The sequence below is a fragment of the Pimephales promelas genome, chromosome 5 (genome assembly GCF_988280905.1).
Source record: "Pimephales promelas chromosome 5, fPimPro1.hap1.1, whole genome shotgun sequence".
In the NCBI taxonomy this organism is placed as follows: Eukaryota; Metazoa; Chordata; class Actinopteri; order Cypriniformes; family Leuciscidae; genus Pimephales; species Pimephales promelas.
Genome location: NC_142773.1, coordinates 40,211,910 through 40,225,397, shown reverse-complemented (window position 1 = coordinate 40,225,397; position 13,488 = coordinate 40,211,910). Strand labels below are relative to the sequence as shown.

General features: G+C 36.4%; 1 protein-coding gene across 2 annotated transcripts in view; it reads right to left on the bottom strand.

The window, feature by feature from the left end:
- creb3l3b (cAMP responsive element binding protein 3 like 3b) overlaps nt 1-12,803 on the bottom strand; it is a 54,558-nt gene extending 41,755 nt beyond the window's left edge. Inside the window, exons 1-2 of one of the 2 annotated variants that reach the window (XM_089131533.1) lie at nt 12,664-12,803; nt 1,226-1,330 (exon numbers count right to left, since the gene is read on the bottom strand). In XM_089131533.1, the coding sequence (XP_088987659.1) occupies nt 1,226-1,330; nt 12,664-12,705 (147 nt within the window). In that variant the 5' untranslated portion in view covers nt 12,706-12,803. The remainder of the gene's footprint in view (nt 1-1,225; nt 1,331-12,663) is intronic. The other variant, XM_089131532.1, reaches the window with a different exon arrangement.
- Between the last annotated feature and the right edge of the window lie 685 nt (nt 12,804-13,488).

The following is a 13,488-nucleotide window of genomic DNA, read 5'->3' as shown; positions in this document are numbered from 1 at the left end:
GTCTTGACTTGGTCTCGACTTGGTCTTGGTCTCGGTCTCGACTTGGTCTGTCTTGGTCTTGGTCTTGTCTTGGTCTCGGTCTCGACTTGGTCTTGTCTTGGTCTTGGTCTCGACTTGGTCTTGTCTTGGTCTTGAGACCCTCTGGTCTGGGTAGTGTCTTGGTTTTGGTTTAGGCGGTATTGATTACAAAGTCTAATTTTTTGTTCCCCAGTTCTTAAAGAATCTCTTTCCAGATTCAGGGGGTGAAGAACATTTTAAAACATCTAAATACCTTTTTCCCTCTATATAGGACCATTTGTGGAATGGAAAAGGGTCTAAATGGTTCTTCATGCAAGCGTCAATTCCAATAATAATGTAAGAGAATTACATTTTACAAAGATACATCTATATTTACACAAAATATATAACACACAAAATAAGAAAACAAATATTTCCATTTATAATGAATATAAAATATAGCCATTTGTAATAAATATTTTGATGCAGATATTGCCATCACAATTTTTGTACAACAAAAATATGGTTATTTTACAGCAGGTGCATTTTGTCATCTTGCTAAATAAGCTTATTCTTAGTCATAAACAAATGTTAAATTTTCGATCAGTTAATAAGTCCTAGTTTGTCTTGAATTGTTCATTGCTCAACAGTTTTCTTTCTGTCTCCAGTATTGCTTTGCACCCTTGTTAGTATGTACTAATGGCATCTTTAATAAATGAACCCAACCAGCTATGACATCCATCAATGTCCCTCATGTAGCATCATGTTTCAAGGGAAATTAAATTCCTAAATACAGCAAATCATCATATCAGAATGATTTCTGAAGGATCATGTGACACTGAAGCCTGGAGTAATGATGCTGAAAATTCAGCTTTGATCATAGGAATACATTTTAAAATATATTACGGATATAAAACAGTTATTTTAAATTATAATAATATTTCACAATATTAGTTTTCACTGTATTTTTGATCAACTAAATGGAGCCTTGGTGAGCATAATAGATCTTCTCAACAGTTCCCAATATCAGATCAGAGACAAACACACACACAAGTTGACGGACAGAAATGGGTCAGACATGTGCTGTCGCTGTGTTTACAAGAAGACTTTCAGGGCGCCTCATTTATTAAAATAACTACAAAATAAAATGTTCTCAGTACTCCTCTGAGTAGGACGGTCTTGTGATTGATCAGATAAACTCACAAATATCAAAAGGCATTTCACTCACGCTTTGATCTGTGATTGACCACGCAGGGAGGTTACCATTGCTCTCCATATGAGAGACCTTATGGGGCTCGAGGAGCAGGTCTAGGAGTTCAATCCCGGAATGACCCTGAGATTCGGAGAAAAACAAATGTAAGTCAATTCCTAAGGTCCTTTCACACAGTAAAATCACTTTCAACCTTCCCTTTTTGCAGAAACTTCTCTTCTGATGACATGTTAAGGGAGGAGCAACCTGTCACTCACATAAGATCCACCAAGCATTGTATCAGTCCAAGCTGATCTGGTTTTAAAGGGGTTTTGTGCAGATATCAACTGCTCCGGTTTAGAGAAAACCTGGCCGACTATCTAAACCAGGTGAAATGTCCTAAAAACACCATCTACAACATCTTTTTTAGCTGGCAATGCTAATCTGGTTTGCTTTTAAAGGTGCAATGTGTAAAAAAATTTCAGTATTAACAGAAATACAATATAATATGACACCCATAACTATGTTTTCAGTGATGTATAAAGAACTTACTTCATAATGTTTTTATTACTTTAGAATGAGACATTTATATTTAGATAACCGCGGGCACCCGCTTCTATGAAGATCAACATATTGTGACGTCATGTTTCTACCGTACACTGTAAAAAAAAATTGATGGTTTAAATTAAAAAAGAAAGTAACCTGGTTGCCTTAAGATTTTAAGTTCATTAAACTGGAAAAGTGAGTTAATACAATGAAGGAGATTGATTTAATCATCAGAAACTCAAAATTATATGTTATCTGAACTAAATAAATTGTTTAAGCTGATTTGACAAAAAAAAAATGTTGTGATTACTAAACTGTAAAAAATATTGTTGGTTTAACTTAAAAAAAGTAAGTGAGCTGGGTTGCCTTAAAATTTTAAGTTGATTGAACTGGAAAAAGTGAGTTAATACAATGAAGGAGATTAATTTAACCATCAGAAACTCAAAATAATAAGTTATCTCAACTAAATCAATTATTATAAAGTTGATTTGACAAAAGAAAATATGTTGTGATAACAAATCTTGAAAATATTTTTTACAGAACGCAAACAAACAGCGCTACAGAGTGCGTTTCGTCACTACCACTACTGACTTTTCCCTTGTCACTGGTGTAAAATATGAAGTTGGATTGTTTCATGTGACTTAGTTCTTCTCCCTCGCTGTGTTATGGCTTTGCTAAATGTGCTGGTTACGTTCGTGAGACAGCTGATTTCTTGTCATTGACCGTAAAACAGTAACGTCACAGGAATGACCAACCCAAGTCGATCTTGGAAGCATTTTAAGTCGATCGTGAAGAGTTGTCAAAATCAGAGAAAAGGCCTATTATGTGTAGTGCCTATGGGATGCGGAGGCACGCGTGCTATTACAATCATGTCATTTTTGCCGCGCGCACCTCAGCACTCATGCGGACGCGTCGAGTTTAAAGAGTAACTAAACACTAAACACTTTTTTAGTTAATGATCTGTAAGAATGGATCTTTATTAATACCAGTCATTGATTCGAGTAACTTTTTTGACATTTGTTTATAAAGTGTTTTATTTCTACAATATATGGTGTAAAAACGTCTTAGTGCTGCCCTCTTCAGGTTGAACGGTGGCTACTGCAGTTGGATGTTCCGCACTTCGTGACGTACAACCCGGTCTCATCCCAAGACATCATATAAAACTGACGTTTTGGGACGTCTTTTGACCATACATCAATATTCGCCTTTTTAGGGCCCCCTTAAACGTCGGTAGATGAGGTTATGGGATCCTAACTCTACCCCAGACCTAAACCTAACCCGTCACCTAACTGACGTTAAAGGTAAAGCGTCAGTTGTATGACGGCCCGGGATCGCCATCTACCGACGTTTAAGGGGGCCCTAAAAAGGCGGATATTGACGTATGGTCGACGTCCCAAGACGTCAGTTATATGACTTTTTGGGATGAGACTGTGTTATGACGTACGCAGGTTTCAGCTCACCACGCGAGCTACGCCCTTGGCAGTATAAAAACCATCTTGTGTCGTCAAAAGCACTGTAGGGAGTCAGGAATTGGAATTGTGAGTATTGAAAACGATCAGGATAGAGTGTTTTAGCGTCTATTCCGTCCCCTCTATCTCCGCTGGTGTCTGCCCACTTTTTCAGCATTTTCAAATATTGCCAGTGGGTGGAGTGGCTCTGACCAAGGGTTTTGTTACCCTTTAAACAAGGCTTTACGCTTTAACCAGCTCAGCCACAGTTACAGCTCATATTAGCCAGCTATACTTTTCAAATCAAATAGACTTGTGCTATCTGGGAAGTTATAGCTAAAATGAGCTTCCCGGTTCCCGCACTGAAGAGTGACGTGCTGTCGCGCTCCACTGACTACACTCCTATTGGTTGTCGCTCCCGAAAGTCACTCATCATTTGCATAAAGTGAAAGTATTCATTCAATACTTTACTGCTTCATACAGCATCTGTTTGAACTAGAATAAAGTTCAAAATAAGCCTATAATCACCCAGATAGCAAACTGACATTCAATCAACGTGGAAACATGACATCGAAACAACGTTGATCTGACATTGTTTTGCTCATCGAATTAACGTTGAACCAACGTCAGACGCGTTATTCTTTCAAAAATAACGGAAAATCAACCTGAAATCAACGCGTTGTTTCAACGTTATGAAAGCAAACCAATTTTCGATTTTCATTTAGCTTTGAAGAATGCCGCGTCTGACGTTGGTTCAACGTTAATTCGATGAGCAAATCAACGTTGTTTCGATGTCATGAGAGACGTCGTTTCCACGTTGATTCAATGTCAGTTTGCTGTCTGGGCAATGACGTGGAATCAACGTTTTTTAATCAGTTTTATTTTGTTAAACATAAACAAGACACAATATAACATTGCGACTACATGAAAAGAGTGTTTACTGTTATAAAATACTGATTTGTGAGCTTTAGTGGAACTGAAGGTGTGAGAATAAACACGAAACGCACGTGATCGTTGTCATGCGGTGAATCCGGCGAATCGTGGAACAGCTGTGACATCATCAGAGCTCGTGCAGCCGCTCTTGAGAAGCTGCGCTGCGCTGGCTGAGTCCTCCGGCTACTCTCGTATCGCTCTCGCGGCACTTTGATGGCATACATCACAGTCAGCGCTGCATCAAGTCGGACAAAATTTCTAACCGGCATGCACTGTTTCAAGTCAGCCGCCGATCGGTCTGCGCAGAGCTGCGTGAAGTCGAACAATCTATCGTGTCGCTTAGTCGCTTGTAGTGTAAACGGGGCTTTAACGTCTAATGTAGCCAATCCGGATTAATGACAAATAAATAGTCTCTAGCAAGAGAGCACAGTTTGAGACTTTGTTGAGAAAGACTCGGGATGTCCTTGAAAAAAAACATCACACAGGCTTTTTTGTCTTAGAATAGTAAGCATCCTTCTAGAAACCACCTTGCAACATGGCGGTGACCACTCAGATCTTCTTCAGAAATTAGTTCTTCACGTCTGGGGTCCTGAACGTAAAACTTCCCTCCACAATTTATTAAAGAGTGAGGCAGGAAGCTGTTCCGGTCATTAAAGTTTAACCGTGTCCGTTGGGCAGTATTAAGTATTCATTTGAAAGTCAGTGTCATTGTTAGTTCTGGAGCACAGAGAACACCTGTAGTTTAGTGTAAAGATGACATTTGAAGTACAGCTGGCTATTTGTGACACAGCCGGCAGAAACATCTCTCTTCGAGCCGGGTTACAGCATAAAGCAACGGGATAGCATCAAATGTGACAGGAGAATATATGACAAAATGAATGAATCCATGTGGCCACGCACCTGATATAATGAGCACAAGGACACAAAACTCGTGACCTAGATCGTGCTTTACATCTGACAAAAGAAGAGAAATACAAAAGAAAAAGAATATCATGCTATCGAGCACACACACGCTGGGTCGAGACTGAAAAGATTGGCTTTGAGTCACTGTTTTATTGGGTTTAGTTGATTAGCTCTCTGTGCAGAATTAAATTAGGTTGTCAGACAAAAAAGATTTTCTTCCTGTGTATTTTTTGTCTTGTTTTCCCATACAAATATCTAAACATTCTTAAATAAGATACATTTACTTGAGAAGGAAAATTACTCTTGAATGTACATTAAATGAGTTTATGCTTAAAACAAGAAAAATGTAAATTAAAGAGAAAATTTTTTTTTCCTCTTGATTTAAGCATACTTTTGATACACTTTTCAAAAAAACATTTTGATTCTCAAGTAAATATCTCTAGAAAATAAGACAAATGTGTAGCTTTGCAGGGATTTCTTGCGACAGTTTCTCACAGTACTCTTTCTATCTTGGTAGACCAAAGTCCTCAATGAATTGAGTAATGCCTTCGGGAAGGAAAATCATTAATGAGATCTAGCAATTCATTTGATCTCAAATGCTTTTTGCAGACAACAATTAGATTTGTAGGAGATCAAATCGAGACCTTTGCTTTATCTTCTGAAAAACATGCAGTAATATTTATCTCAACGATGAGATTCCAATAGCAATGTTTCAAAGTGTCAAAAACTACAGTCAAAACATTCAATATGAAATCAAATGTTGCCAAGACCAAACAATTTGAGCAATATGTAATATTTGTCTCTCTTCAGTTTCTCAATTTTTTTTCCAGACGCCAATAAACCTGAACGATCAATTAAGGGGCTAACTTAGATTTACTAACAGCTTGCGCCAGCGCAAACCCTCTTTTAGAAGAAATGGTTCTATTTAGAACCAGAAATGGTTCCATCCCCCGATTCATATATGGAACTTCAAAATGGTTCTATATAGAACCATTTTTTTCTTGGTAAAAGGTTCCATTGGCCAATTATGGAACCCCAGGGTTCTATATAGAGGAACCCTTTTTTTAAGAGTGAACCTTTAGAACTTATAGAACCTTTTAGGGGTTCCAATTATGTAGCGCTGATAGATCTTCTAAGAGTGTACTAGACACACAGTGAAATATTAGTGCCAAAAAGGCATTAATAGGATTATCTCTTGCTTTATTATGGTTACTTCTTATCAATTTACTGGTATTTGTGTCATTATTTACCCAGATAAGACCCTTATTCATCATCTGGTGTCGCTTAAAGCTCTTTGAAGCTGCACTGAAACTCTCATTTGGACCTTGAACCGTTTGGTTCCCATTGAAGTCCATTATATGGAGAAAAATCCTGGAATGTTTTCATCAAAAATTTCTTCAAATTTCTTTTCGACTGAAGAAAGAATGACATCTTGGATGACATGGGGGTGAGTAAATTATCAGCAAAAGTTTTTTTTTTAAGTGAAACTTTAACTGTTATGCATTATTGTCGCAGTGTGAACACGTTTCTCCGCCCACTTTTGATTGACAGGGTATAATCGGCCCTGATCATTGGCTGTTTTTAAACATGTTTTTTACATCATGGCAGTAGCTTCAGCTTTGTAGTCCAAGGCATTGTTGTCTATCTGTACATCCAGGGTTCTTCCCACCGGAGCCTCGCTTTCGATTTCAAAATGGCGGCTGCGTGAAATCAGCGTGTTGACATGTTTTTATGGAATAGTGAAGTAAACGCAAGTTTCCCAAAATAAAAACAATCTAACTGAAAAATCTACTAAAGTAGAAATAGTTTACTGATAATAAAAGAGCAATTAAACTTCCCTTTGTCCTTGCATGGACGGCCATGATATAAAGGAAAGGTTTCATTTGGTATGAAAAATCCACACTGAAAACTATAGCTCGTGCTCAGAATGAGAAAGTGCAGTGGGTATCTAGTACCAAAACAGATCAATTTCTCCAACGAATACCAAACCCTTGGGATCTTTAAACCTCAGCTTAGTTTTCATCCCAGACGGGCATGTTCTCTCAACCTTCAGGTTATTTGTGTTTCATTGACAGGATTCTTCAGCAGCCCGCGACCTGATTGCTCCTGCTCATGCAGTTTAGCAGTGAAGATAAGCTTATCTCATCTGAGCAAAGTTTTGTATGGCTTGTGCTAATAGAAGAGTCACATAACTGGTGGTTTCATGGATGCCTGTGAAGTGAGACTCAAAGCCATTTGCATTTTGTCATCAAAAAAATGTAAGCTAAACATGCAAAAGAGCTAACTTTAACTTCCAGTCTCATTTGGAAACTGATTGCTGTATTAAATCTAGATTATAGATGGCAAAGTAACACTCACAGAGCAAACATCTCTCATGGATGAGTGCGTGAGTCATTATGACATTTTAGTCTAGTTAAACTTTCCTGTTAATGGAAAAACTCTGAGGGGAGCCTTGGGTTTTATTCTTGTTTACGTGCACGCCGATGAGTTACTAGACTAATTAGGAAAAGATAATTATCCTCAGGGTTTGTATAATTGTCATTTCCACAAACTTTCAAGGACAGCAAATAGACTGGTTCAATAAAACCTCAAGATAGCAGGGCGCTTTTGTTCTCGATTTGATGAGATAGAAATGGAGAGCAAGTTTGCTGTAGTTTTCTCAGATGTTTATATTAAAGAGCCTTGTAATCTCAATCTCAATACACTCTCAGGAAAAAAGGTACAAAATCAGTCACTGGGGCTGTACCTTTTCAAAAGGTACACTTTTGTACTCAAAGGCTGCATATTGGTACCTTAGTGGTACATATTAGTACCTAAAATGTACATATTAGCACCTAAAATATACATATTAGGACCTAAAATAGACATATTAACTCCTGAAATGTACATATTAACACTAAAAATGTATATATTAGCACCTAAAATGTACATATTAGCACCTAAAATTGACATATTAGCTCCTGAAATGTACATATTAACACTAAACATGTGCATATTAGCACCTAAAATGCACATATTAACACCTTGTACTTATTAGCACCTAAAATGTACATATTAACACCTAAAATGTACATATTAGCACCTAAAATGTTCATATTAGCACCTAAAATGTACCTATTAACACCTAAAATGGACAAAAGTTTACCTTTTGAAAAGGTACAGCCCCAGTGACAGCTTTTGTACCTTTTTTTCTGAGAGTGTAATGTCTCAGATTTGCCAAGATTTGATAGAGAACTCAAACATTTTTTTAAATCAAATTCTTCCTAGACAATCATTTTTCTTTGGGTTATTCATCCTCAGATCATCAAGCTCAAAGACATTCTTTGGGTTATTCTCAAAAAGCAGTGCCATAGCTCTGTTTAGAGTGTTATATATGAAGAGTTCAGATGCAAAAGCCTCTAAATGCCATTTGAAATGTTCTTCTTTAATGATGATTTTTATCAAACTTGTATATTTAAGTTCAGTAATTTCACTTAAATAACAATTAATAGGTAATTATCATTGCCATTTAAGTGAAATCACTGAACTTAAATATACAAGTTTGATAAAAATGACCATTCTAGAAGAAAATTTCAAATGGCACTTAGAGGCTTTTGCATCTGAACTATATATATATATATATATATATATATATATATATATTAAAGGAGAACAAAGATTAGAAATGTTTTTTATTGGATCATATGATGTCCCCATCATTTATCCAGTACACTCTTAAAAAAGCTGGGTTGTTTTAACCCAACTTTGGGTCAAATATGGACAAACTCAAAAATTAACATGCAATTTAAAAATGTAACCCAATGGCTGGGTTTATCCATATTTGACCCAAAATTGGGTTAAAAGTGTACCAGTCTACCGGTCAAAAGTTTGGAATCGTTTTTTATTGCGAGTAATGTAATGTTTTTAAAGAAGTCTCTTTTAGTCTCTTCTAAAGGCATTTTAGAATGATTTCGGAAGGATCACGACACTGAAGACTGGAATAATGATAATGAAAAAACAGTTCACAGCAATAAACACTATTTTTACTGTATTTTTACAGCATATATAGGGTCAAAGTTTCCGAAACAAACCCAAATGCTTGGTCATTGTCATCTGATTACGGAGAAAATAACCCAGCAACATAGTCAAAATGCTCAACCCAGCATTTTGGTTTAAAAATAACCCAGCATTTTTTAGATTGTACGAGCATATCTAAAAAAAATGCTGGGTTGTTTCAAAAGTTGGGTTAAAATGCAATTTTTGTTGAAATTATATTTTTCTGAGTAGGCTACACTCTTAGAAGAAATGGTTCTATTTAGAACCAGAAATGGTTCCATCCCCCGCTTCATATTTGGAACTCCAAAATGGTTCTATATAGAACCAAATTTTTTTGGTAAAAGGTTCTATTGGCCAAGTACGTTCTATATAGAACCCAGAGGAACCCTTTTATAGGGGTTCCAAATACGTAGTGCTGATAGACCCTTTTCTTATAAGAGTGTATGGACATTTTTTTGAAAGAAAAAAAAAAACATTTGATTCGGTCCATATTTTACCCAAATTTGGGTTCGAACAACCCAGCATTGTATAGAATGTAAGGTGAACATAAAAGACTTTTGACTGGTACGTGTATATATATATATATATATATATATATATATATATAAATACAGTATATATACAGTATTAGTCTTTAAACAGACTGATACTGTTAGTATATGAAGAGTTCAGATGCAAAAGCCTCTAAATGCCATTTGAAACTTTCTTCTTTAATGATGATTTTTATCAAACTTGTATATTTAAGTTCAGTAATTTCACTTAAATAACAATTAATAGGTAATTATCATTGCCATTTAAGTGAAATCACTGAACTTAAATATACATGTTTTATAAACATCATCATTAAAGAAGAAAATTTCAAATGGCATTTAGAGGCTTTTGCATCTGAACTCTTCATATACTTGTTTATTCTTCCAAATTGATGAATTTTAAGCATACAATATTTTGGAGGACGCACCCAGTTCTGGTGGTCCAGCAGGTGGGCCGGTTCGCCATTAACCTATCAGTGATTCTTGGGAATTTGGATAAAACAGGTTTTAATTTTGAAAATAAAAAGTTAGTTAAATTACAAAATCTGAAGGTATATCATTATAAAGCAAGGTCTTGGCTGTTCAGCAATGCACCGGTGCAACCTCCTCATTTTGTATTTTTTTCATAAAATAGGCGTTTCTCCAGTTATCACTTTGTTTTTGTCAACACCGTCAGACAAAATAAATAGCAAATTATTTTTTATTTGTTTGGTCTAATATGTATTTAGAGTTTTTAAATCATTATCTGGCATTCTTGGTACACATATATGCTGTTAAATGTTGAATATTCACTTTTGTTCATTTTTTATATTGTTTTGCGTGTACTCCTTTAAAAGATATAACATCATACAACATTTACTTTAAGCCTAAATAGAAAAATTAATGTTGTTTTATTTAACAAACATATTTTTGTATTAAAAGAGACTATTACTTTAATAACTCAACAGCACTGAAGAATCATATTTCAAGTATATTCATTTAAAACCAATAAAACTCCCTCTGACGGTGGTGACTTTAGAACTGACGGTGGTGACATTAATCTGACGGTGGTGACTGTGGCCTCTTTACAACATACAATTCCACAATGTATACCACTCAAGTCAATCAATTCTTGCTTAACAACTTCATTTAACTCTTTGGTCCAAAAAATAACAATCTTGAGCACTGTGATAAACATTTTTTTCCTTTTATGAGGTATTCCTCATTTAACTCTGCCTCACTGTGTATTTTCTCTCTCAGCTTTTTTTGGTATTCCCTGTTTCTTCTCCTTCTCTCCTCTACAGATAGCTGCTGCCTAGCCATAACTTTCTAAAATACATAAAGTCAAAGTTGAGTGTAATGACTATGAAATTGGGGGTAATTACAGCGAATGTTAGATTTGTTTAAATGATGTCATGCCATTTTCATTTGGCTTTAGTCATTGGAGATGCATAGCCTGGAATGGATAGTGCATACTATGTGCTGTGTAGGTAGGCAGTAGCTGCACTATGTGCATCCTTAGTTCTGGTTAGTTCTGGCAGGTCACGTTAGTCAAGCTCGCATCAGCCGACTATTAGCTGATCAACCTCCCCCTATAGGAATATGACGCCTATCACTGTATATAAGCTCCTTCAGTATTATCAGCAGCTATCACGTTTCTCAGGAGCTCATTACCCTCCTCCCTCCCCAGCTCCACTCGTCAGTCAGGACTTGACATTCTGATTCCCCAAGAATCTGAATAAATTCTCGAATTATATTGTACTTTAAATTTTGAAATAATCTGCAAAACATTTATGTTGGTTCTGTTCTGTTTACGCCAAGGGGGTTATTGCTGCTCCTATCCATGCTAGGCTTTAACAAATTTTTAGTGTGGGCAAAAATCTAAATGAACGTCATGAAACACAAATTAATCGCATCAAACGTGTTCAGATTAGAACTGCTGTATTCCTGCAGCTGAACCACAGCCGTGAGGATATCAGGAAACATCCTCACTCTCACTCGCGCTAATAGTAGCATGCAGTGTAAGCCTGAATGGAAGAAATATAGGGGGAATTAAATAAATAAAAATATTAAAGAGGTGAATGGAATATTACAGGATAATATATTGGTATTTATTGTGATCTACAATTATATTCTAGCCTCTGTTATAAACCATTTGGGGGGTTTTGTCACCACCGTCACACGGTATGTCACCACCGTCAGATAGAAAACCTGACGGTGGTGACGTCTGACGGTGGTGACAAAACCTACTCTTTCACATGATATGCATGAGTTGTTCACATTATAGCCATCTTGTTTCCCCTCTGTTGCTAGCTACTTCAGACCTCTTCTTAAAAAGTATACAATTATGTCATAATCTAATCTAATATTTTCTATACAAAAGAGACGGTGTTGACATGTTATGGTTGTGACAGTAGCAGTGCCCAAATATATGAACAAGTTTAAGAGAAAATAGCAAAATTACAGGAGCTTGAGTGATCTTGAAGCATGCTGTAAAGCTGAAGGTTTGAAAATGGGGTATGGAGGAATGTAGTTGACCTTGTAGTTGCCTGATTTTATTGCTTTTTATAAATATCTGACGGTGGTGACGAATATGTGGGACACATTTTGAACAACCACAAAATAATAGTAAATATTGTTCAAAACTCACTGTTTGTAGTTTTTAATACATATTGCAATGTACTCTTTTGTGTGGTAAATATATTATTCAATTCAATTATTCCTTTTTGTTTTTTTAATCAAGTTGAAATGATTATCTCCTATCCGAGGACAGCTGATTTTGTAGGCAATGGGCCAGCATATAATCATTAAAATAATATAAATGAAAAATAAACCAACAAAAGAACCTTACATATGTGCAAAGGACCCCCTGATTATCAACTTGATTCTTTTCATTCATGAAAATGTTATTAATTTCCAACAGAATTAGCACTTTTTTTAGTGGGACATGTTTTTGCCAAAGTTTCAAGAATCAGTGCTTTTCATTATTTTTTATTTTTTTATTTTATTTTTATCAAGCATAAATTTGGCACTGTTACCTGAGAACGATCCCATTCCAAACTATGAAAATCACAGTAAAAGCAATGGGAATGCAATACTTCACCTTGTCTGAGAGAAGTGCCATGTTCCAGGCACCAGAATCCATGTACAAGAAAACAGAAGATTAAAATCCAGAGAGAAAAATTCCGTATGTCGGTGTGGTGCTGTCACTCTCAGTTGTGTTCCTGGATGTGTTCTCTGTTCTATAGGACAAAGTTGAAACTCCAGATAAACTCCAGATAATGAGCCGATGATTCAATTGGATCGTTAATGTTTACAGGGCTTTGACTGACAGGATCTACATTCTGTTTCAGTGAGGAGAGGATGATGATCTCATCAAATTACAGCCCATTCTCACCCCCAAGGCGTCACTTAACTGACCCTTAACTGGCCCTTTAGCGTCAGTTAGATGACGCCCTAGAATCGCGTGTACCCTACCCCCACCCCACACCTAAACCTAACCGCGTCCTCTTACTGACGCTTTCCTTTAGCGTCAGTTAGATGACGCCGTAGGATCGCGTCATGTAAGTGACGCTAAAGGGCGCCTAAAACGTCAAATATTGAAGCATGGTCAAAGGTGACGCCTTGGGGTGAGAATGCGTTGCAAATTAAATAAACACGAAAACAGGAGAGGATGACATCATCGTCTAAATGAAATGTAATTTAAGTGGAACATCCACTAAAAGGTTCAATGGGTTTCTTTATAGAGCTCTGCAAAACTACTATACAAAACAAAACAGAATGTATGTCACTGCCAAACACGACTAGGAGAAAACCTCTATTTGATTTCATTACATTTTCATTGCACTGCATTAGAAGTGATCTCTCTTTTGTATTCCACAAGGTTTGCAGTGTGTATTAGCATATGAAGAGTTCAGATGCAAAAGCC